The sequence below is a fragment of the Bombus flavifrons genome, chromosome 3 (genome assembly GCF_040668555.2).
Source record: "Bombus flavifrons isolate JBK064 chromosome 3, iyBomFlav1_principal, whole genome shotgun sequence".
Lineage (NCBI taxonomy): Eukaryota > Metazoa > Arthropoda > Insecta > Hymenoptera > Apidae > Bombus > Bombus flavifrons.
Window position 1 is genome coordinate 17,394,831 of NC_138444.1, and position 25,423 is coordinate 17,420,253.

Genomic DNA, 25,423 nt, shown 5'->3' on the forward strand with positions numbered 1-25,423 from the left:
AGACTTGTAACAGGCATCGCGATACAGAGTGATGCGCGATCGACGAATGGCTAGAAAATCGCGAGAAGGAGACGTCGCTGAACCGACAAACTCGACGGACCAGGCGATCAGCAACGTCCACCCGCTTCGAGTAGATTTAACAATCGCGTTTTACGATCTCAGACATTTTCTTATTCGTTAATTTCGAAAACCGATTCCTCCTCGGAATCTAAACGTTTCTTGCGTTTTTTAATTCCTGTATGCATTTCCGTCGGACAAAGCTCGTCGGCAACGTATCGTTACGTGTTTCACGGCTTAAGGAATATCGTCCTACAATACGCGGTTTATCGTTTACCAAAGTTTCGTTTCGCTAGGTGATATTTTTCGCGATCATCGGATACGAAACACGGACGTACGAAACTCGCTTGGAGGAAGAGCTCCTCTCGACTTTATTTTTCGCTGTTCTTTTCATCGAGATCGATCGCCGCAGAACCACTCTACCGTCGTCGTCGTTCGAAATCTATGTACAATATGCTGGCCGTTCTTCGCTTCGAGCACTGGCAAGAAAAAGAACGATCGTTGAACCGATCGATATCCGCTGGATACGAGGAAGCGTGGCGCGCGTACTCCGCAGAGCCGGAACGCGGCACACGCAACCGTGGCAAAAGTAGCGTCAAGTTGGAATCGTCCGATCGCCTCGGGCAGCAGTTTCAACGTTTCACGTCAGAGGCAGAGCGCGATGCTCGTCGACGAAGCCAGCCGGAACGTCCACCATATTGGGACGAGGGACCGGCGAGGGTAACACGTTCGTGTCGCTCTCCGCGTCTCCGTCGGCCATTTCGTTGTCCTGCGCGCCCGTCAGCTCGCGCACATTCCCCGGAAGGTAGTCCTTCCAGCTTCTAAACAGATACCTGGTGAATTTCCTAAGCTGCCGGAACTTGCAGTAAGTAGCGCCCTCGGCGGACTCCAACTGCTGCGTCTGTATGAGAAATCCTTTCTCCTTGAACGTTTGCTCCAGCTTCTCCCTCTGAAGGGACTTTCGAGTCTTCCTCTTGCGACGACCTTCCTCCTGATTGCCGCTCCTCTGGCAGACCGTCGGCTGAATCCTCTCGCCGGCGGCGTTGAGAAAAGCTCCCGTCGAGGAACCCGATTGCCCCGCCGACTGTTGAAGCGCTTCCCGCGGAAAGAACTCGTAGCCGCGCATACTCTTGTCCCCGGTGCCGCTGTAGTATCTAAAGTTGCCGCCTGAATCCACCGACAGGCTCTTCTTCTCCTGTAGACTGGGCTTCGCACCTCCGGTGAATTTAAATTTGCATATGCTCACTTCCGTCGCTGGATTGTTGTTGTTCTCCGATGGCATGGGCGGGATGAATATGGCGGATCGTTTCCTCTTCGTAGGCTGTCCCTGAGCTTGAACCACGGACGCGTTCCTCTTCGGTCTGGGCGAGACAGGAGGCGGCACGGTGGCCGTTTGAGAGGCTGGTTGGACCGCGGCTGGCAACAGAGGCGGACTCTTCGTCTCCATCATAGAGTATATCGATTTTGGGACGATCTTCTGCTCCTTCGGATGTTGGTCCAAACCACGGGGATAGCATTTGTCGTTCTGTGCCATCTTCTGGTAGTAGAGCAGCTGCGATTGCAACGCCATCGGATGGATAAAGACTCCGGCGTTCGGCCAGTACACGAATCCGGGATTGCCACCCAACACGGGCTCGATCACGTTGTTGTTGTTGTGATTGACGTTGTTGCCGGTGGTGTGACCGAGATGATCCAGCGAACGGTAGCCCGGTTCCGAAGGGAACGTGGCGCCTATACACTCGATCTCTTCTCCGTCGCTGGACGTCTCGCTCTTCACCTGCCCAGACTCGTACACGTTGCCGTGTTTTCGCAGTAGCCTGATCTTCAGCTGGTTCAAGTCCCTGATGCAGAGATTCAACGGCTCGTCCTGCTCCCTCGAGTTTTCCATCGCGCCGAAGCTTCGTCGAGACTCCTGAGTCAACCGTTTCTCCAACAAGCTGCTGATTCTATTCTGAACGTCGGTCCGTTGGAACGGCATCTGCGGCGAGATCCTCTCGCGGCAGTCCAGCTTGTCCCTCGGCGACAGCCTTCTCTCCTCGTGGCCAGGAGTGCCGGGTAGTATGGTGCCGTAATTCTTGTAGATTAAATGGCAAATGTCGGCTTTCTTCGGTTTCCTACCGCGTCGCGGCTTGCTGTTGTCCAGCGTGATCTCGCCCATGTAAGGCAGATCCGAGTATTTCATCGGCGGCCTGCCGGATCCTTGAGACAGCGGCTGTTGCTGTTGACCGTGACCGTGGTTATGATTATGGTGGCCCGCGTTCAACGCGTGCGTGGAGGTGGACGTGATCACGGACCTCCTGGAGCCCGACGCTTGGCACGAATTTACGGGCGAGCATTGCGACGACGAGATCCGCGGACACAGCTCTTGTTGCATCGCGGCGATCCGCTGCAGCCAGCCGTGCACGTCGGCGATGGGACTCGGCGTCGAGGTGGAGCTGGTTGGCGCCGGGCTCGCAATCGTCGGTTCCGTTAGCCGCGTCGGCGATGAGTTTAAAGCCTCTTGAGCAAGGGACGCCTCGTAGTGGTCAAGGTACTCCGGGGGCAGCGCCTGGTGATGAAACTTGAGCTTCCATCGCGACTTCCTGCGGCCTCGGCTGCAACAGATATCGACGGTCCGCTCGTTTTTAACAGATTCGCTCAAGCTTTCTCCGTCAACGTTTTCTCAACTACTCGAGGAGACGGTCTCTCGGTCGACCGTCGAATGGGAATATCGCGCGACAACGTCCGATCGCCCTACGGCTCGTAGCTCGTGATACGGAAAAAGGCAAACAGAAGATAATTTTCTCCTCGACCGCGTTCCTTTCTCTCCGCGCGATTCTTCTCCGCCACAGATTCTACGAAATTCGCGGCGATTCGACGACATCCCTCCGCGTTCGCGATTCTACCCGGTTCTCCGCTGATCCGTTCGTAATTAATTTCTCGTTAGGCGTTGCAGATGTGGCGCGTAGAGAAACGTATGGAAATCGGATGCTCGACGCCGATAATTACATCGGCGATACGGGCCTTTCGTTAACGTTCTTTTCCACCTAACTGCATTCCGAACCACACCTTGGCACGGCGATTTATACAAGCGGCTGCGTGCCACCTTACAGGCATATTATGCATAGAGAGAGAGAGAGAGAACGTGCCCCGCGCTTCTCTTCCACCGGTGGCTCTAGCGCGCCACGCGTTTAATGAAATTCAATAACGGTAATCGACTCGCGGCGTTTCAGCGACGTACCAAACAAGTTCGCTTTTTTCTCGTCCGCGCAAGAGTCCGCGAGACACGCGGAACGAACCAGTTTCTCCCGGCGAAGAGTCCTTTTTGTCGCTTATTCAAAAGCGACTGTTTCGTTGCCAGCGCCGCGAGTTTTACGCGAAAACGATCGTTAAGAGGGTTTCACCGTGCACGTCCGATACGGATCACCGAGGCCTCGAGGCTGCAGGCGCGTACGCTTTCAGCGAGATAGCGGAAAAATCGTTTCTCGAGGAAAACGCTCGGATAACTCGGGCCGAGAGAGTTTCCGCGTTGCTACCATCGTCGATTATCGTCGTCATCTGGTATTTTGACAGCTGTCTTTGCCCTCGAGTATATACAGCATCAACGATACCTTTGCCCTTTTAAATTTCACGTAAACGCGTGAACGCTCGTGATTCGTTAACAAATTATCAACCAATGATTTCGTACGCGAAACTCGTATTTCCAGCAAACGATGATTTCCATATCTGTTCTCAGAGGTTACCAAAAATAAAAAGAGCTTACCAAATTTTCTGTCCGTCCAAATTGATCGATTACTAACGCGACTATTGGAATAATTAGCAAGTTGGTATTATTATCAATACCATCTAATGACAAAATCCGCAATCACTTGGTTGCCAACCAATTATTGATAAAATCGATCGAAACTAAGCGCGAAAGAAAATAACTAAAAACGGACTCTTTCATTTTTACAGACAAAGTTTTTCTTTTTTCTTTTTTTTCTTTTTTATTACGTATTAGATTGTCCGAGAAGTTTCTTTCGTTTCATAAAGCGTTAATAGACGAACGACAATTTCTCTTTTATATTATTTTATTGAATTAGCTATGATCCATTTCGTTCTATTTCTATTATTACGTTCGTGCACAATTCGATAAACTACTATAAAAGAAAAAATACTGTGCGTCTATTATTTTCTTATAAAACGAAAGAAATTTTTCGGACGACCTAATGTATTCCCATCGCAAGGAACGTAAACGGCACCAACTGGATTTTCGACCTCGCAAAGTATTTCGCGCGAATAAAAAACGATTAAAACGACGATTTACCTCGGCCTTCCTCGGCTATTGAGATCCGTAACAGTCTGTCCTGCGCTTTCCTCCAGTTCTTGAATCTGATGATGGCTGCTTTCGTGTCCATGTCCGTGTTTGCCATCGACGGACGTCGGCGAAACGTCAGCATCTACTTGAGGACTATCGAATTTTCCATTAGCTGTGTGTCGCGACGAGCGAAGAAAACGAAACGAAGCTTTCGTATTTCACGTTCGTCGATAAAAATACGAATAAAGTAAACGCGGATACCTAAGCGCGTGGATCGGGTGAAAGTTGTTACTCGATGAACGTATGTATATATCTCGAAAGAAAAAGGAATTTTCTGCGCGATGTAAACATTCGTAAAACGTCATACATAAATCACATGGAAGAATCAAAAAACACCTACGACCTTTCCAAAACTTTCGTTTCTTCGCAAACTTTCGATAAAGGAAATAAAGTATCTTTACGATCTTCCTTTCCAACGTACCTACGTAGAAATTGAACGATATATAAAACTCGCGTCGACGCGAGATGATAACACCGATAGACGTACAGTGGCTGACGAAATTACTCGAACGCTTAGATATGCGAAATTGAATGGTCGAAATAATTAGAGTAATTTGTTTAAAGAAGCAGATGTCGATAGGAAGATGAAAGTTTTAAGATTATGTGAATAAAATTTGAAAAGGATTCAGCGACGTAGGTAGGAGTTATGGTACATTTATTAAAAACACACATTGTAAGTGACTGACGAAAGTATTTGAACGCTTACATATGCGAAATTGGATGGCCGAAATAATGTAAATTAGAGTAATTTGTTTAGAGAAGCAGATGTCGATAGGAAGATGAAAGTTTTAAGATTATGTCGGTAAAATTTGAAAAGGATTCAGCAAAGTAGGTAGGAAGTATGGTACATTTAGTAGCTCAAACAAGCATTGTAAGTGACTGACGAAAGTATTTGAACGCTTACATATGCGAAATTTGATGACCGAAATAATGTAAATTAGAGTAATTTGTTTAGACAAGCAGATGTCGATAGGAAGATGAAAGTCTTAAGATTATGTGAGTAAAATTTGAAAAGGACTGAACAACGTAGGTAGGAGTTATGGTACATTTATTAGCTTAAACAAGCATTGTAAGTGACTGACGAAAGTAATTGGACGTTTACATATGCGAAATTGGATGGCAGAAATAATATACGTTAAAGTAATTTGCTTAGACAAGCAGAAGTGAATAGGAAGATGAAAGTCTTAAGATTATGTGAGTAAAATTTGAAAAAGATTCAACAATGTAGTTAGGAGTTATGATACATTTTTTAGAAACACACATTGTAAGTGACTGACGAAAGTATTTGAACACTTACATATGCGAAATTTGACGACCGAAATAATGTAAATTAGAGCAATTTGTTTAGAGAAGCAGATGTCAATAGGAAGATAAAAGTCTTAAGATTATGTGAGTAAAATTTGAAAAGGATTGAACAACGTAGGTAGGAGTTATGATACATTTATTAGCTTAAACAAGCATTGTAAGTGACTGACGAAAGTATTTGAACGCTTACATATGCGAAATTTGACGACTGAAATAATGTACGTTAAAGTAATTTGTTTAGACAAGCAGATGTCAATAGGAAGATGGGAGTCTTAAAATTACCTGAGATGATACATTTTTTAGAAACACGCATTGTAAGTGACTGACGAAAGTATTTGAACACTTACATATGCGAAATTGAATGGCCGAAACAATGTACGTTAAAGTAATTTGCTTAGAGAAGCAGATGTCAATAGGAAGATAAAAGTCTTAAGATTATGTGAGTAAAATTTGAAAAGGATTGAACAACGTAGGTAGGAGTTATGATACATTTATTAGCTTAAACAAGCATTGTAAGTGACTGACGAAAGTATTTGAACGCTTACATATGCGAAATTTAACGGCCGAAATAATGTAAATTAGAGTAATTTGTTTAGACAAGCAGATGTCGATAGGAAGATGAAAGTTTTAAGATTATGTCGGTAAGATTTGAAAAGGATTCAACAACGTAAGTAGGAATTATGATACCTTTAGTAGCTTAAACAAGCATTGTAAGTGACTGACGAAAGTATTTGAACGCTTACATATGCGAAATTGAATGGCCGAAGTAATGTAAATTAGAGTAATTTGTTTAGAGAAGTAGAAGTAAATAGGAAAATGAAAGTCTTAAGATTATGTGAGTAAAATTTGAAAAGGATTTTCAGCAACGTAGGTAGGAGTTATGATACATTTATTAAAAACACACATTGTAAGTGACTGGCAAAAGTATTTGAACGCTACATATATGCAATAGTTGTGGACTTACTTCTGTTCACAATTCCGGCAATCTCGTTATATAATAATCGGAATATTCGTAATGTATATGTAAATAATAATTATAATGTATATGTAATCGGAATATTATTCCTTCTTCACTCTTTTCTTTCACACTTTTTCGTATTTATTTTAAATACTATTGTGCACATTTTTACGTTACTGTTACTAAAACGATATCCTAACATCAAGCGAACGTACCAATATTTTCATTTACCAATGATGTTTACATTCGCTGAAAAGGAAGATGAAAAACTATCAACAGTGTCACAGCGTTTAATGCTTTTGTGAGACACTTATAATGAATGTTTCTAATAAATGTATCATAACTCCTGTCTATATTATTCAATCGTTTTCAAATTTTACTAATGTAACTTTCACACTTTCCCCTCACTATGGATACCAAATTGTTTTAACAAATTAGTTTAGCACATCTCGTTTTATTAATTGAAACTTCTAAGTGTAAGCATTCGAATATTTTTATCAGACACTTCTCATGAATGTTTCTAATAAATGTATCATAACTCCTGTCTATATTATTCAATCGTTTTCAAATTTTACTAATGTAACTTTCACACTTTCCCCTCACTATGGATACCAAATTGTTTTAACAAATTAGTTTAGCACATCTCGTTTTATAAATTGAAATTTCTAAGTGTAAGCATTCGAATATTTTTATCAGACACTTCTCATGAATGTTTCTAATAAATGTATCATAACTCCTGTCTATATTATTCAATCGTTTTCAAATTTTACTAATGTAACTTTCACACTTTCCCCTCACTATGGATACCAAATTGTTTTAACAAATTAGTTTAGCGCATCTCGTTTTATTAATTGAAACTTCTAAGTGTAAGCATTCGAATACTTTTATGAAACACTTCTCATGAATGTTTCTAATAAATGTATCATAACTCCTGTCTATATTATTCAATCGTTTTCAAATTTTACTAATGTAACTTTCACACTTTCCCCTCGCTATGGATACCAAATTGTTTTAACAAATTAGTTTAGCGCATCTCGTTTTATTAATTGAAACTTCTAAGTGTAAGCATTCGAATACTTTTATGAAACACTTATAATGAATGTTTCTAATAAATGTATCATAACTTCTATATTATTTTATTTTATTGAATCGTTTTCAAATTTTACCAACGTAATTTTCACACTTTCCCCTCGCTATAGATACCAAATTGTTTTAATTATTTAATTTAGTACACCTCGTTCTATTAATTGAAATTTCTAAGCGTTCGAATACTTTCGCGAGCCAGTGTATCTCGGTTGCTTGAAAACGCGAACGTTTGACCGAACCGATACATTTTTTTTTCTCTTTTCCGATCGTTTTGTAATCGTTAACGAACAGACGGAAAAGAAATTTGGTCTCGAAGATAGTGGAAAGTAAATTATAAAATTATTACAGTCGATCAGACGTACACGTACGAAGGAACGTGATTCGCGAGCCAAAGTTTTAGAGATCGCTGTACAGTGTACATATACATACACGTGTATACACATTTGCGTGGTGCGAATCGACCCAGCCGTTTTCCGAACCATCCTCAAGTGCATAAATTACTTTTACGCGACTCGAAGGCGATCGTACTTGCTATACTCCATTAAAAAAATAATCTGTCGCTCGTAAACGCCAGCGGAACGTCCACCGACCCGAAAACCTACACCGTCTGTATGTATACACATACGTTTCGCGTAATAATAACCTTTTCGGTGTATTATTTCATTTCGCTGACCAGATATATTCATCTTGTTACGATGCGCAACGCGCCATAATAACAATAATAATAATAACTAATGCCTTTCTTATATGATTTACGTATGATACTATAATAACACATCGGCCTGTCGGCACGTGCGTTTATCTCCCTCGTGGAATACTAATTTCAGTCGTCAGGCTACGCAGTGTCGACAAAAAGAAAAAAGAAAAAGAAAAACGAAAAACAAAAACAAAAATAGCCGACGAACGGAAACACGCGCGATTTGTATTCAAAATTAGTTGAAAAATGAAAGAACGTTGTCGTACGCGATCAAAGAATCGAAGGATTAAATTTACCAGGAAAATTACGAGGAAAAGCGTTAGATAAAGAGAAGCTAGCATGGACCAAGTGGAAAAGCTTCGATCGACGTAAACCGTAGGCTCACCTCAACGCATTCGTGTCACGACTTCGTTCCTCCTCCTCCTGTGGCTCCTGCTTGACCGCCATGTGGAGCAGAGGTGGCAGCGGACACTTCACACGCGACGAACGATGCGGATGATGGTGCGGAGAAGCGTTGTCCGTGGGGCCACCGTCTATACCAGTAGATTGCGCGCGAGACACGATTTCCTCGGTCTGCATAGTGCCCCCTGCAACGTGAAACGTACTCGGTTACGTGGAGATGCAGCGATTTTTCACGTTTCGATTTGTCGCGTCAGGAATAAACAACATCGGTCATTCCGTCTTCCTCTCTTTCTCTCTGTCTCTCCCTTGGTCTCCTCTTCTTTTCATCCTCCTCCCTCTTTTTAAATCAGTTCAATTGTAAATCGATGAACTGGATTTTACGATTGGCTGGTTCGCACCGAGCGTTCCACAGATCGCTATATCTCAGGCAGAAAACTGTTTGACGATTCTAAAGATATCCTTGTCGATACGATCCGATGGAAAGCAGGTGGCAGAGAGACGCGAGCGTTGCGTTACGTACGAACGTCTATGGAGTCGATACTCGCACGATCCAAAGAATCGACGATCTTGGCGAGTTTAGGGCAATTTGGAAACTGGAACAATGCAACGCGCGCGATATAAGATTACGATAATTGCGATATCATATGGACAGATACGCGAGAGAATCTCTGCTTCGGTTCTACCTATTCGTACGACCTTCGATTCGCGCAACCATCCGTGCGATCCATCGATAATCCGCGAGAAATAAGAAAAATGGGACGCGTACGACGAATTTCGACTTTCCGTTTCGTCGTATCGCTGCCAAGCGGTACGCGCGCGGGTCGAAAGGAAAAATTGCTCGTGGGCATACGTCGCATCGACTTTTACGACGCAGCCCTGGATATCGCGGAATATTCATAAGCTTCTGTATCAACGAAACATCGTTGGATTCACCGTAAACGCTGGTGCGGCGTTTGTACGCGGCGACAGGAGTAGACGTAGATTTCCACGTAGACGTAGAGCGGAGCAGGCGTGAGAAATGGAAGAAACTAAACAAATGCCCACATGCGAATCGCGAGGGGAATCGTGTGGGGTGTTGCAGCATAGTTGGGCCGCGTGTGGGCACGCAGACGCGTCCAAGGCTTCGAAATCGAATAAAAGGAAAACGCGCAGCTGCCGTGTATTACGCGACGGATAGGTTTAGGAATGTTCTTCGACTCGCCTCTACGTACACACCTGTCGCGTATAATTCCTCGTAACGTTCCTTTAAGCTCGTCGAAACGTCGATCCGCCCCGCCACGCACGTATAAATATAGTGCTCGGTCTAAGCGCGTTCTTCGCGCGTAATAATACGTACGGCAATCGGAGGACGACGCGCTTACGCGCAAAAATCAGCGTTGGCGAAAACCACGCTATCGAAAGAAGATGCGACTACGAGGTGAAAATAAAATCGCTTTCGCCTATCGTCGGTGTGTGAAAAGCTCGGTTACGTAGCGTAGAAGGCTATTCGTCAGCCAGAGAAGGCTCGGTACTCCCTGCAGGAAAGTCAGTTTTATTCGGATAAAGCGCTACGTTTGTCGGATAGTCACCGATCCGATCCGGTTACTACGACCGGAAGGAAACTGGAACGTCGTTGAAAGCTCTGCAACAACCGACAGCGATGACGAAAGGTCGCGAGTCGTCGTGAAGAATCATCGCGACTGGGGAGGAACGCGATCGAGTCTGTCGCGATTCGCGAGCACCGGTTCGCGTCATTTCTAGTAATATTGGGCTGGCAACTGAGTGATTGCGGATTTTGTCATTAGGTGGTAATGATGAAATCCGCAATCACTTGGTTGCCAACCCAATACGTAACTCCATACGCCCGCGACGCCATCCATCAATTTGTTCGTGGCGGGACAACTTTAACGAAAGACGATAACGTTTGATCGATGATATACAGGGTCATTGGTAACTGGTGGTACAAGCGGAAAGGGGGTGATTCTATGCGAAAAAAGAAGTCGAAAATATAAAATAAAAATTTTTTCTTTTTTTTTTAAATTTGTTTAAAAATCTACAGTGGGATCCGTTATAACGAGACGCGATAAAGTGCAGGCGTACCGAGCGAAAATTCAAAGTCGATTTTCTCGAAAACAAAGCCTCGAACGAGAAATTTTTATTCTATATTTTCGACTTCTTTTTTCGCGTAAAATCGCCCCCCTTCCGCTTGTACCACTAGTTACCAACCACTCTGTATATTAGGTTGTCCGGAAAGTGTCTTTCTTCCTCGAACGTGTTTTTCACAACAGCGCATCTTCGTACAAACGCGAAACCAAGTGTGTGAAATGTCGCGGTGTTTATCTGAAGAGAACAGAAAAGGATCGCGCGTAATTGAACGAAATAATATGAAACGAAAAACCTGTATTATTTCCTTGTAAAACGAAAGAAAGTTTTCGGACAACCTGATATATCCGAAGAGCCAAGGAGAACGACGCGTGTCCGAGCTACCGGATCGAAAAGGACGGTCGACGATGCGAAGGAAAAAGGGACGCGACTAGCTCGTAGACAAGAGCGGAAACGAGAAGCAGAAAAAGAGAAAGAATGGAGAGGCCGGCGTGTGGAATCGCAGAGATGAAGAAGCGTATTGTACATACTGACTTTGCAGCACCGTAGGATAAAAATATTCCTGCTCGAAAATAGAAACAGACACGCGTACGGTTCTACCCAACACCCGCGACTCTTGCTCCGTACTTGGCCTTAGTCGATCGGGTTTCACGCCTTACCTTCCTATACCATCCTCGTTCCCGGACATCGGTGTAGTCGTGGTCGAATCATGGCGAACGACGACCAATTCCAATCAAAGATTTTCAATCCGCCGTTTCGTCTTTGTACGTATCTTTGTCGTTGATCGTTTACGACGCGCTTGTAAAACGTTTGTTCGACGAGAGTCAAAAAGACCACGAACGTCGGTCAATTCGTCTACGTGGCAGCGTTTTCTCGCTTTTCGTTTCTTATCGACGCGAAAACGTCGATCGCGTCGCGCGTCTTTGACGGACCGCCAAGTGGTAAGCGCTTGGTAAGCGCGCGATATCGATGCAAATTTTGGCGAATGTTTTCTAAACTCGATCTAAATACCGTGATCGCGATACGGTGTAACGTAGAACGATGTTTCTCTGCCGATTTAAAGGAATAAAAGCTATTCCGGCAACGACGTTTCGAAAGCAAAGCGAACGTTCGAGCACCGTACCGAGTCAACCTGAAACGATATCGATCGACCACAGCTAATCGCAGCACCGAAAACGTAGCGAAACGCGGTTAATTCGTTCGCAGCACGTGCGGCAAAAGTTCTAATAACCCCGGACACGTGTCATTTAAAATTAAACGGCACGGAGAGCGTCGCGCTAGCTAGATCGTTCGAAGCAAAGTTGCGCCTAGACCTAGGTGTCGACCGACGTCAACGACGACCAAACGTCGCTCCAGTCGTGCACGCACCTACGAAACGTAAAATTCGATGGCAACGTCGTATCGTGTACGGTTGGTCTCGGTAAAACGATCCCTAGATTCGGCTTTCCAACGATTTACCGTGCTAAAACGCAGGCCAAAAACGGGAGCAACGTAGCTTACCGACCGGCGTGTCTGTGTGATGGTGTATTAATAACGGCGTGTGCGGGAGGTGGCCCGATTCATTGAAGACCAGTTATAGAATGATGCAGGCGGCCGCGTAACTACAATTTATTTTTTGGCTATTTTTAGCGGTTGGCGTAGCGCCACTATTTTCGGTTCTCTCAAATTTCTCACTCCATATTTGGGATTATGGATGACGGGCCCGCTGTGCGGTGTATCTTTACGACTAAGCCGGTTGAGACACTTTCGTTTGCCCGGTCGCTGATATACGCCGATGTTTCCTCGCCTCTGCCTTCTGCTCCCTAACTTCGGTATCCATTTATGCTCGCGCTAACTAACTCGCCACGCTACGACGCGCCGGTTACGCTCGTTTCACACGGAACATCGTTCCACCGCACGCCGAATTTTCCATAGTACCATTTCCCAAGCAAAATTACCGCAAAATCCCCTGATCCACGTTCGGCAACGCGCGTCTATGTCGCACCGTAGCACGTAGAAGCGCGCGTAACGTCGGTGTAAATCGCCAGCAACGCACGATATCGTTCGTCGCGATACTCCAACGACGTTTAGATATCCGACCGCGTGGAATCGCGTTAGACCGATAGGAACGTCGGTGACTTTCGACGATTAACCGATCGCAGCTTTCCGCAACGCGTGGATAGTCAGATCGCGTAACGATCGTAGCGCAAATGTCAGAGGCGATGATACGGTTACCGACGAGGCTGATTTTTTCGCATTACCCGTGACACGCGACGAGCGTACGCGATCACACGGGCAACAAGTGGACAACGATTCGTGGCGAGTACTCGCACGCGGTCGACCATGCGTTTGCTCTCTAATTGGCAAGGACGCAAGTAGGTTAAAAACGATAAGTCGGCTGTAACGCGAAGGAATATGTCAAGGCGACGCGGTGGCGACCAAGGAACCGCGAAAAACCTTTTCTCTGCTCCGATTATCTCGCAGGTCAACATCGTTGCGGTGGAAAATCGCGTTTTACCCGGAACGACGCTTCACGACGATTTAAAGGCGAAACTCGCGTTACGACGTACGCGACGACGAACCTGTCGTTGATGTGGAAACTTCGAGGCGCGACAGGATGCCGCAGGAAGAGCGAAATCGAACAATTTCGACGGACCGTGATCCACTGGCCCGATTACGCTACCGTGTCGCTGCAACACGCCTACGCGCAGGGTCGTCGTGCCGCGTGGTCGTGGAAATATCAAAGGGAATCCGGTGGAACGTGGTCGTTGGAACGGTTAGTCCGCGCTTGCTGTCGAGGTACCTGTGACGGGAAACTTGCTTTCTGGCAACATGAACGGTCGTTGCCGAAGGATCGTCGTTCCCGGTAAATCCTGTTCCACGGACCACCAACATTCGTCGTTGAAGCTCGTGCTCCGACTCGACCGGAAACCTCCGTCCGAGGAATCTTCGCTGGGCTGGCGGTGATTTCGTAGAAAATCACTGGCGCGATCGCGATCAACAGCGAACGCGGATAGGACGACGAACGATAACGCGAACGCAAGACGCGGCGACACGATGGTCGCGGTGCGATGAACTCGAATCACGCGATCCTCGCTCCGGACACTTGTTGTCTCGACCGGGTCGTGTCGCGTTCGCGAGTTCGGCGCAGCCACGGACACGCTGGAAAAACGGGGAAAGCGTGGTCGATCGTATCGCCGACCAACTGGATGCTGAGAATGGAGACGGTAATCGAAAGAAGGAAGGTGCAAGAAGGCGGATAGAGGGCACGTGTCTGCGACGAGTTAGGTTATCCGTGGACGAGCACGGGACCAGCGATACGCGAAGAGGGAAGGAACACGCGCGAACGACTAGACAGAGAAAAGAAGAAGAAGAAGAAGCGGAATAAGAAGAGGCAGAAGAATAAGAAGAAGAAGCAGCAGAAGAAGAAGAAGCGGCTGAAGAAGAAGAAGAAGAAGAAGAGAAAGAAGGAGAGATCGAAGAGAGGAGTAGAAGAAGAAGATAGGGAAGGAGGAAAGGAGAGGAGAGAGAGCCGAAAAGGGGAGAGAAAGAGGAGGACGACAAAACGGAGCAGTCCGTTTTGAGGCAGTTTTGGCACTGTTACCAGCACCAACGGCCAAGCACCAACCCCGAGCAGCGCCTCCACCTCCGCCTGAGGAAGAAAAGAGGGAGAGGTAGCGAGAGGAATACAGAGACGATGGCGGTGGCAAAGAAGACGAGCAGAGATCCCCCTTAGAGGAAGAAGAGAGCGAGAGCGGAGGCGAGGGCGTATATTCTTGATTTGGGCGGATGGAAATCTGAGATTGCTCCATATCGGGCTGTGCGCCGTGACCACGGAGGTGCTCCGTAATAGCAGACGTCTCCGAACCTTCTCTCCTCGCTGTCTCTCTTCGTTTCTCAACCTCTCTAGCCTTCCATCTCTCTCTCTCTCTCTCTCTCTCTCTGCCTCTCTCTCATTCATCGCGTGCTTCGTTCGCGTCTGTTCTTTTCTTCGCTTCTCTACTTCTCTGTTTCTGCTTCTTTTTCTATTTCATCGCCATGTCGCTGTGCGTACCTCGTTCGGTCGTATTACGTTCGATAAACCTTCCTCGTCCGATCCATCCACTTTGTCTTTGTATTTCCCAACAACGTTTTTAGTCGTTCCAATTTCGCCGATCTTTAATTACAGAAGCAGCGGCGTTTGAAAACGGCGTCGTTTTACGCGCAACAAAGCAGTCGCGTGTCTTCGAAAACGTTTCTAACTGTTCGTCGACGAAAACGATAGGTTTCGTCGATTCGAAACGCGATCGTTCCATCTTTTCGAAGTTAACAATTTCCTTGCCTTTGCATATATCCGTGATATTCGATATCCGCGAATTCACCCCGTTTCCTTCTCCCGTATTTATTCTTGCTCGCGTTCGTTTATTATTTTTCCATGTTACCTGCCTCCCGTCTTTTCCCATATGCGTATAATATTACCTTCTCGTCTCTACCTTAACGCGTTATCCCTTCCCCCTCTCCTCTCGGTTGTTCGGTTTCGCGAACGCGTATGATGCAAACACGAGGGTATATTTAACCCCGTGAACCAGCAGGGAAGAATCGAGCCGAGTGCAACCAGGATCTTCTTTTTCGACGTCTCTCGTCTCCTTTCTTTTTCCCCTCTTTCCTCCTTTTCTCGCCGCGTTCCACGCTCCGCTCTCGCGTAATTCGTCGACGCAAGGTGCTTCGAAGCTCGTCGATCGATCGATCGTAACGATAGTCGATCTTTCGACCAGTCGAATGCCACTGAAATTCGACTTTGCCGAATCCTTTGCAATTATTCAAAAATAAGACGAACTAAAAATTAATTAAAAAATTGCCAACGAACGATTCGCATGCAACATCGTCGCGTCGAGAGAAAATACGCGAATACGACCTGATATTTCGCATTACGCCGTAGCGTATTTTCATCTATCGCGCAACTCGTTAGTAATCGTAGAGTGAAATAATGGAATAATAATAATCGTAGAGTAGAAAATGCGAGCAACAATTGGCAGGCTAATTGAACGGTCGATTAATAAAAGTTAACGTTACGGTATAAAGAAGCGAAAGTAAGTCGAGTATTTACTCGAATTCCTTACGCGCAAACAAGTTAATCTACAAATAGCAGAGAACATTGTAACCGTTTGTTGGCTTGACCAGAAAATTACATGGTCGCGCGGTGGCTGTGCAACAACCGGATAAATGAGAGCAAAAAATCGAGCATCCTGAGTGCTGCCAACAGATCAGCCACGCTAACCGTCCGAGACACACCGTTTTGCCTATGTGAGGTCGGGCTGTTTACGAAACGCACGAGAATCGAAAATAGTAGAGCACCGAAAACTCGTATATATCTGGAAACCTTATACCATTACCGCTTATAAAACCGAAATAACACGGTATAATAGGAATAATATCTCGTTCGATGTTTCGCGAGTAGTTTGTTTTCCGCCGTTTAAAAATATTTCTATGTCTCCTACGTCGAATGACTGCGATACGTCTTGGAAAATAGCCTGTGAAACATCTCGTTTAAAAATATTCTTAGAAACGAGAAATCGTTTCGAAGGAAAAATTCTCGTTTCTTGCACGAAGATCAGAAAATAGAAAATCTCCATACGTATCGCTAACGATAATTACCGATTTTTCAAGTATAAGAAAACCGTCGGAATTCTTCCTTTCTTCCTCGCAATCGACGATACTCGTAAATCGTCTTCCGTTAACACGCCAACGTCCATCTTCCTTGTCACGCAACGCGTTCGATTCGTTCGAAATAAGGAAAAACTCGATATATTTGAACGTCGATGAAAGCTTCTTTAGAACGTGGATCGGTAAACCGATCGGTGACAAACGTCGTAGAATGTCGGTACGTTTCGAGCAATTTCCAAATTTAGAAATATATTCGATTATGCAACGACAGAAGCGTTACAGAGCTCGAGTGGAAACCAGTCAGTCCCGGTGTGTAATAACGGATAAGCTAACAATAGATATCCAAGAATCGAGACATTTTTAAACAACTCGTAAGCCAAGAACGGGTCCCAATAAACAACGGTGAGACGGTTCTCGGTAGAAAGAGCAGCCACTTTTCTCCGTAATAACGAATAAGCTAGCGATAGATAACAAAGTGACGTTGCAGACATCGAACAAACGAGAATAAATCGATTATAATAAATTATTGCAGTAGCGTGGACAAATGGCCTGCGAGATATCGGGCGAACCATAAACAATGTCGCGAGAAAGTCGATATATCGACAGGCCCAACAACGTATCGTCGGTCCTTCGATCGAGTAATTTCGTGGAAAAGGCCTACGTGACCCTGGCCATGAGCGGTTGCGAAACACGCACGTGGTGGGGCTAAGACAAAAGGCAAAGGGACGCTAAGGGACAAAAACGAATTACTAGTCAGTGCTAGTTGAGAAGCGAAAGAGTGTAAGTTGAGAAGCCAGAGAATGTGCATCGAGAAGTCAGCGAGAGAGTGTTGGATCTGTGGTGACGAGAGTTGCTAATTAACCATCTAGTTGTCTTAATTATGATACGTGAATTGTGATCAATTCAGGTTAAACAACTATCGTTTCCTGTTTAATCGACGTCTAATCAATTTGTTGTAAATAAATTAATTGTAGTAAAGTTCCTACACTAGCGACAGGTAACAAAGCGATCTTGGAAATATCGAACGAAGATAAATCGATTGTAATGAATTATGTTTAAGTGGAAATCGAATTCTCTTTGGCTTAATACGTTATCGTACACCTTCGCGGTATTCTTCGTATACGAACTCGATCGAATTGCGATAGCGAACCCGGCACGACACGTTTTTAAAATACCCGAATACGACGAAATAAAAATTGTCGTTTTCGCTAATTTACCGCGCGAAACTAAAACGATCGAACGTGCTCTATCGAATATCAAATCCTGGCCTCGGTTGGTACAATTTTGTATAGCTGTACATCGATACAGGTTCGAACAGAAAGAGCGGGACAACGAGACTGAAGAACACGTTACATGTAACGACGTGTACAACCATCACAACTTTAACACTGGAACTACCACACTAGTCGAATTGACTGGTTTTACAATTTTATTTTAAAATTCCTACTTCGTGTTATATTTTCTTTCGCAATGGTGTAATTTCGCAACGATAACTAAAAGAATAATACAATGAATTTTATTCTGTTTTTTATGTATTCAAACTGGAAATAATTTTGCGTCAAAGCTATTTATACCAATACCGGTCAAAATGGCCGACACTTGTCAAAGCGTAAAAGGGTGCTACGATCCGTTTATCGAACCCCGATTAACCAGTTTTCTCGTTTTCTACAATTTGCCACAGGTTTTTACAATTTTTACCGCGTATCATTCGACACGACGATATCAGTTATCGGGAATATTTCGGATCGATCGCTGCATCGTTAGATGCTAACACTAGAAATACCACACCAGTGAAAATGACTGGTTCTACAATTCTACAGGGTGGTTGGTAACTGGTGGTACAAGCGGCAAGAGAGTGATTCTACGCGAAAAAAGAAGTAGAAAATATAGAATAAAAATTTTTCGTTCGAAGCTTTGTTTTCGAGAAAATCGACTTTGAATTTTCGCTCGGTACGCCTGCACTTTATCGCGTCTCGTTATAACGTCTCTCTGTAAATCGTCTCGATTGACGTTATCTTCTTAATTTTTAAAATTTTTAAATTTTTATTCTACATTTTCGACTCCTTTTTTCGCGTCGAATCACCCCCTTTCCGCTTGTACCACCAGTTACCAACCACCCTGTATAAATGTGTCAACCATCGTTTAGGTCGATCATGGTCCCAGATGGATTAATAATACCAAAAATGTACTACATAATATGGAATTGCTTCTGTAAGAAACTAATAAATCGATAAATATAAAAATATTCTATTATTACGTATTTTTTAAAGTCATTTTCACTGGTCTTGGTAGAAATAGTTTCGCGTTGACTATCGTTAGTTCTAGTCTTAATCATCCACGCAGTTGCGTGCACTTGGATTTTATGTTTTCAAATTCTTCGGTCGGTGCGATCAACGAAACGCGTCACTTTTCCTACTTGTCCGCTACGAATGGCAAGTTGCGCTCGTCATAGAAACCACTGTACCTGCCTGCTCACTTACCTCGTCTGTTCGCCCCATGTACGCTAATACCTGCGAGTTTACCCTTGCGACTAATGTCGCAAGAAATACGTTGCGGCGCAACGATATGCCTTTAAGCTGGACACGGCCGACCGCAATTATCCGTTTAACTGGCAGAAATGTAGCGCAGACGCGCGGTTACGTATGCACGAGTAACGAGTCGTCGAATGTAGCAAAGTTTCGAAGAAAGCAACAGCAGCGCGCAAGAGGAAATGCCAACGTAAATCTTCGAGTTAATGTTCCTGAAACTCTGGCTAAGTAAAAAGATAGCCATGATCGAATTAATACGGAGGAAACGCCGTTGCCAGGAAATTGTACGTACAAAAGCATCCGATTCCTTGTTCGAGCAACGTTTAAATTCCAACGATAAATATTGCTTTGTCGACTACGGATTTCCGATGTTGATTACGCGTTGGTCGATGTTAATTCGTTCTTTCGACACCCAACAGACGATACGTTGCGTAATAATTTTTAAAAAGACGTACTGCTCGTTAGAACTTTTTTTTTCTATCGCGCGTTACCACGTAACGTGCGTATCTTATCTTATTTTTCTTTCTTCCTTTATCTTTCTACAAGCTCCAGCGTTTTATAACTTGTATTATCGCGCGATACTGTATTATTCAAACTATCCCTATACTTCGATTTCCATCGCTGAGCAGCGCTGATAAACCGTATCGCGATTTTCCTCCAACATTCCGCCGGCCAACGTTAAAACGAATCGCATACTCGTTCGCGGTACACGAGCAACAAGTGGCAGCGAAGGCACGCCACGCGTTTCTAATTTTTCGTACGAATTCTTCGATGATGAACAGCTGGTGTAGCCAAGAATCCAGCGCGGCGATATTCTTCCTTCGAAAGCAAACACGAATCGTAACTTAACGCTTAGCCAATCGAGCGGGGAGATCTCCCTTTTTGACTTTAGCAAGGCGTTTTCTTTTTTTTTTTTTCGTTGTTATCAGTTATTGTTTACCTGGAATTGTTGCCAATTGATTGCGACACTTCTTCTGCTTTTATAAAGTACAGTGTATAATAAAATACAACAATTTGGTGGTGTTAAAATTAATTCAAAAGTTACATTATCAGTTATGACTAAATAAAGTTATAATCGAAAGCTGTGAAAAAAATATTAAAACGCATTATGAATTTTTTATTTCACGTTCAAGTCGTGTTATTTATCTTTAGTCGTCTTTAATGTTTTTAATTTTACCTGTATCTTGTTATACTTTTAACATGTACTTTTAATTCGATGTTTCGTATAAACGATATTTAAAATCGTTAAACAAAATATAATTGACCATTTAAATCATTTTTACGCTTCTTTGTTTTTCAAGTGGCGAATATTAGTCCTCGTTACTTGGAAAAATGCACGGTGGACGGTGTATAGCTTCTTTCGTTTCATAAGGTGATAATAGACGAACAACAATTTCTGCTTTATATTATTTTATCGAATTAGGTGTGTTCCATTTCGTTCTATTTCTGTTATCACGTTCGTGCGTAATTTAATAAACTAATATAAAACAAAAAACATCGTGCGTCTATTATTTCCTTATAAAACGAAAGAAACATTTCGAACAATCTAATAGATCGCGCGCCGGAAGTAACCGATCGAGAAACAAGCGATTCGAAAGTCCAAAGCGATTGCATCCGCCTTAAGAATCGTTAAGAATCAACGTTCGTAAAAAAATTAATATTCGCGGCGAAAGCGAACATTCCACGGCCAGATTCGCTGTTCGAGAACGCGTAACGACCAAGAAACAGCGTAATCCGACATAACGCGCTATCTCGTGGGTTAACGAGCTTCGAACACCCCACCGGTGTTCGACATCTCGAGTTTCCCACACAGTGGCACCGAACGATACGACGCGATGCGACGCGCCATCTCCTTTCCTCCACGTTCATCCGCTAACTTACGCGATTTATTACGCGTTCCGTTATCGCGTGTTCGCGAACACACGTCGCGCGTTGCATCGTTTAGTCGACAGAGAGGATCGCGTTTGTCCCGACTGTCAAATATGTCAGCGCACGAACTAACAGATTCGATAATCGTCGCGTATCGGAAATTCGATTCTTGGTTCGCGATTTCGTCGTCCAAATCGTCTTGTATCGAACGACTAACAAACGCTGACGCGGAATTTAGCCCAAGTCACGGTGCTACTCACGAAAGCGTTTCAACGTCACCTTCTCGACCCTCGAGTCGTCAAGTACAGTAACTAGAAAAGATACTGGCGCGAACTTGGGTTTTGCAACGAAGCGTTCTTTCATCGGGTAGCAAATTCTCGTAGTCGTACGAAAGATATAAAACGACGCGAATATTTGGATTCGATCGATCAGTGCGTAAATCCTACAACGATGACGCAATGGCGGGTCAATGGAATAGTAAAATTAGGAATCGCCATCCGAGCTCTTTTCCTCTTTTCGCTGTGACACGTACGTATACATAAATATATCTAAGGTGGTCTTGGAAACCACGAAAACAGAGACGAGACAGGAGATGTAAAACGCGTCGCTTCGATTTGCGACAGTAAAGTATTAGGTTATCCGAAAAGTTTCTTTCGTTTTACGAGGAATTAATAAACGCGTAACGTTTTTTCTTTTATATTATTTTGTCGAATTACGTACGATCCATTTTGTTCCGTTGAGATAAACACCGCGTCATTTCACAGACTTGGTTTCACGACACACGAAGGTGCGCTGTTGTAAAAAACACGTTTGCGAAAGAAAGACGCGTTCTTTCTGAAACCTAACCTATCGAACGTTGTGATCTTTATTTTGATAGAACAAAATGGATCGTACGCAATTCGATAAAATAATATAAAACGGAAAATGTCGTGCATCCATTAGTTCCTTATAAAACGAACGAAACTTTTTGCACAACCTAATACCATAACGTGAAATACCAGTGGCGTACTCAAACTTTGTCGAACGTTGCGTACGAACGTTGCAAGAAGCGTTGTACTTGGAAACGTAAATTCGAAACGTCTTGTTCCGCGCTCTGTCTTTCACGCTGTTCTAATTTATTAACCTAATAATATTTTTATCGAGATATGTATAATTTCGTGTGCTAGACTAGATTGGCCGCGTAGTAGTGACACACGTATGTGAATATGAGTGTGCGGAAGTATGCGTGTGCACGGCGTCTCGAAAAACGGAAGAACGTAACTGTTACGTTGGTAGTGTGGTACGGAAGATGGCGAGACAAAGAGAGTGCTGAAATAAATCTAAAACTATTTTAATATGAATTCTAAGTGTAACCTTAGTGTTCCTTTACTTTTATTTCGGCAATTAAGATCCACAATTGTCACCAATTTTATTTGAAAATGCAAGAATATCGACATAACTGTACTCGTTGACGCACTGTTGTCGTCGCCATTACTCACGACTATGGTACGTTATATGCAACGAGTACGTTACGATTATGTATTGAAATCGTGGAATCGAAGAGTCTGTGAACTTTGCGTTGAATCAAATTGTACGTTTTCATTCGATAAAAAGAAAGAACAAAGGCTTACATCGAAGGCGATGTTGTAGTCTATAACGTTGCTCGCGACGCATAATCGTGTGTTTATTGCTTCGAAGACAATAAACGTATAGCACGGATTTATGTCTAAGGAAAACTTTTGTAAGCGGAATTTTAACGGAAGATGTTTACACCGATGGTATTGCGGTACATCGAAGCCAAGAAACGTATAAACGTCCTCTATCGCGTCGGTTATATCGCGATCGAGTTTAACACGTTGCCTGCGTGTTGTATTATAGAAATTGCACAACCGGTGAGAGCATGCGTTTACGGTTTTCGTTACGTGCTTTTGACGATATCGGCGAGACAGAATCGGAGCACGAATTCTTTCTTTACATATTACGCAAAGTATATTTTATAAATATACCTATTACCACATTTTTTTAAGCTCGATATTTAAAAACAGCAGCCACCTACTGACTTTGAATAGAAGGCGTAGGAGAATACGGTAACACGTTTCTGATATTCAAATACCGACTATGCCGTGACAATTTATTAATGGAAAATTGTTTTTTCTTAATTAAGAACGATACTGATATTCCACTCGTGTATTAGAATTTATTGCTTGGCAAAGAAACCATCCTTTGTGTCAAAGTTTCGTTCGTAGAGCCGCTGAAACGTATTTCTAGCGATCAGAAACTTGCAACGACTCGATCGTCGTTAAATTGGAAAGACTTTTTTCCCGAAACGAGCCCCTGATCGAACCCAAAGAACCAACATTCGATACGAAATTATTCGGTTTCGTTACAAAAGAAACGAGATCAAACTCTAACGTAAGCTGCTGTGAAATTGTTTAATTACGTTCTATCAAAAGCGACGTGTTACAAAACTTTGAAAATCGTCACGGCGATCATCCACGACCCACGTTATTAAATTTTACAGAACGACGGAAAAGAGTACAGACAAAACTTCATGCACTTTCAACTATTTTCTAAACTATTCAACTATTATTCAACTATTAACTATTATTAACTATTATATTGTTAACTATTATTCAACTATTTCAACTATTATTTAAACAAACTTTCAACTATTTAGACAAGTTCTACTGGCTCATTGGCAGACGTTCCAACTTAAGCGTGCAGAGTAAAATAACGCTATATAAAGCCATATTAAAACCTGTTTGGACCTATGGGATCCAACTATGGGGAACAGCGAGTAATTCCAACATAGAAATTCTTCAACGATTCCAATGAAAAACTCTAGAATCCTTAATAGATGCACCTTGGTATGTCACCAACAAAACAATACATCGTGACATTAAGATACCTACAGTTGAAGAAGAAATATCAAAATTCAGTAACAGATATAACACAAGAGTTAACAATCACCAAAACCCGTTAGTTACCCAATTACTTGACACGACGGATCAGATCCGCAGGCTAAAAAGACAACACCCTTTAGATTGAAGCACTAGATTCAACTAGAATCAAACACACGATAAACACTTATAAAACACGACATAGTACCACAGCAGAAAAATGAGAATTGATTGTAAGATTCTTCCAAATCAAAAAAGAAACTATTTAGACGGCATGGTCGAAAAAGTATAAACTTGAACGTTATGCGATATGCTTCGACCTATCGCGTCGACGCGTTAACGTTTATCGTCTTTCGTAAAGAAATAGGCTCGTCCCCTGCACGTCATCGATGATAAACGAAACGAAGAATACAAAACGATAGATACCTCGCTGACGATTTGATAAATATTTGATCGTTGTAGATACGTGTTAACACTGACTGCCACGCCGAAATCACACGTTTCGCCGAGGACGCCACCGGAGTATTTTTATTATTCGAATCATACAATGGCAAGATAATAATAAATTGACGATGTAAGACAACGTTCGTCCTCAATGGACCGTTTATCTCATTGGTGGTCACGGGTGACCACCGTGGCGCCTTGGTAACAGTCGACAGCGACGTATCGTAACGAGGCTTCGTTTATTTCAACGATCCATTCGCACTCGATATTTCGTCGTATGCAAAACGTGCGGAATATACAGTTGAAACGCGTAGAAGATATTAGTAAACGGTATTAGGATTATTTTTATGATTTCGACGAAACATTCGGCTGAAACGGTAGAGGTAAAAAAATTGTCTGCGATAAACCGATGGTAGTGGTAGATCACAACAGAGGAGCATGTGTCGTAGATTTATCAGATCGAACGATAGCGTATTCTACACCACATAGAAGAACCCTCGAGTGGTACATAAAATTAGCTTTAGAGTTATCGTTAAATACATCATTTTCAAACGCGACGATACTCCATAAACGAGCGACAAAAACAAAAATCGAGGTATCGGATTTTAGAATGGCACTCGCTATGCACCTTACACGGTGCCATTCACCAGAGCCGTGAAATATACTTATTCGACAAAGATCGCGACGCGAAACGCGGAAGAAAGAGGGGCAAGCGTATCTGGTAGGAAAATTTCGCAGAGAGCGGTATAAAAAGAATGTTAAACAGTTGGGACGAAAAATTGCTAAGAATCGGACCAAAAAGGTGACCACCTATCGTCCAGATTGTATCGACGAGCCACATTTACGTTTCAAGTGTTTCGACACAGTGCACCGTTAGATGCAAGATTTGTTCTCATTTTCCTTTATCGATGCTCTAATAAAAATGTTTAATCGTTCGATGGGGCACTTTTCGTTTCAAAGTATCTTCCATTTATCGGTTATATTCAAAATGCCTTAACTGTCAATTTTCATACAATTTGTACAATTGTAACAAGTTGAAGCGCTCAGGTCACCAATGACACCGTCAAAGCGTTAAGGAAGTAAATGGACGCGCTGGAGGCGGCAGTGATTTTTCCCTTTTCTGTTGGCGCGGGTATTAAACCTGCGTAATCGGCGATC

General features: G+C 43.5%; 1 protein-coding gene across 5 annotated transcripts in view; it reads right to left on the reverse strand.

The window, feature by feature from the left end:
- Nucleotides 1-490: 490 nt before the first annotated feature.
- The window catches only part of LOC138178076 (uncharacterized), a 64,357-nt gene continuing 39,424 nt past the window's right edge, over nt 491-25,423 (reverse strand). The window contains exons 1-4 of one of the 5 annotated variants that reach the window (XM_069109537.1): nt 13,706-15,585; nt 8,825-9,026; nt 4,343-4,486; nt 491-2,651 (exon numbers count right to left, since the gene is read on the reverse strand). In XM_069109537.1, coding sequence (XP_068965638.1) covers nt 698-2,651; nt 4,343-4,486; nt 8,825-9,026; nt 13,706-13,736 — 2,331 coding nt within the window. In that variant the 5' untranslated portion in view covers nt 13,737-15,585 and the 3' untranslated portion in view covers nt 491-697. Of the gene's footprint in view, nt 2,652-4,342; nt 4,487-8,824; nt 9,027-11,453; nt 11,549-11,582; nt 11,750-13,484; nt 13,666-13,705; nt 15,586-25,423 lie in introns of those variants that run through there. The other 4 variants (XM_069109540.1, XM_069109539.1, XM_069109541.1 and 1 more) reach the window with 4 other exon arrangements.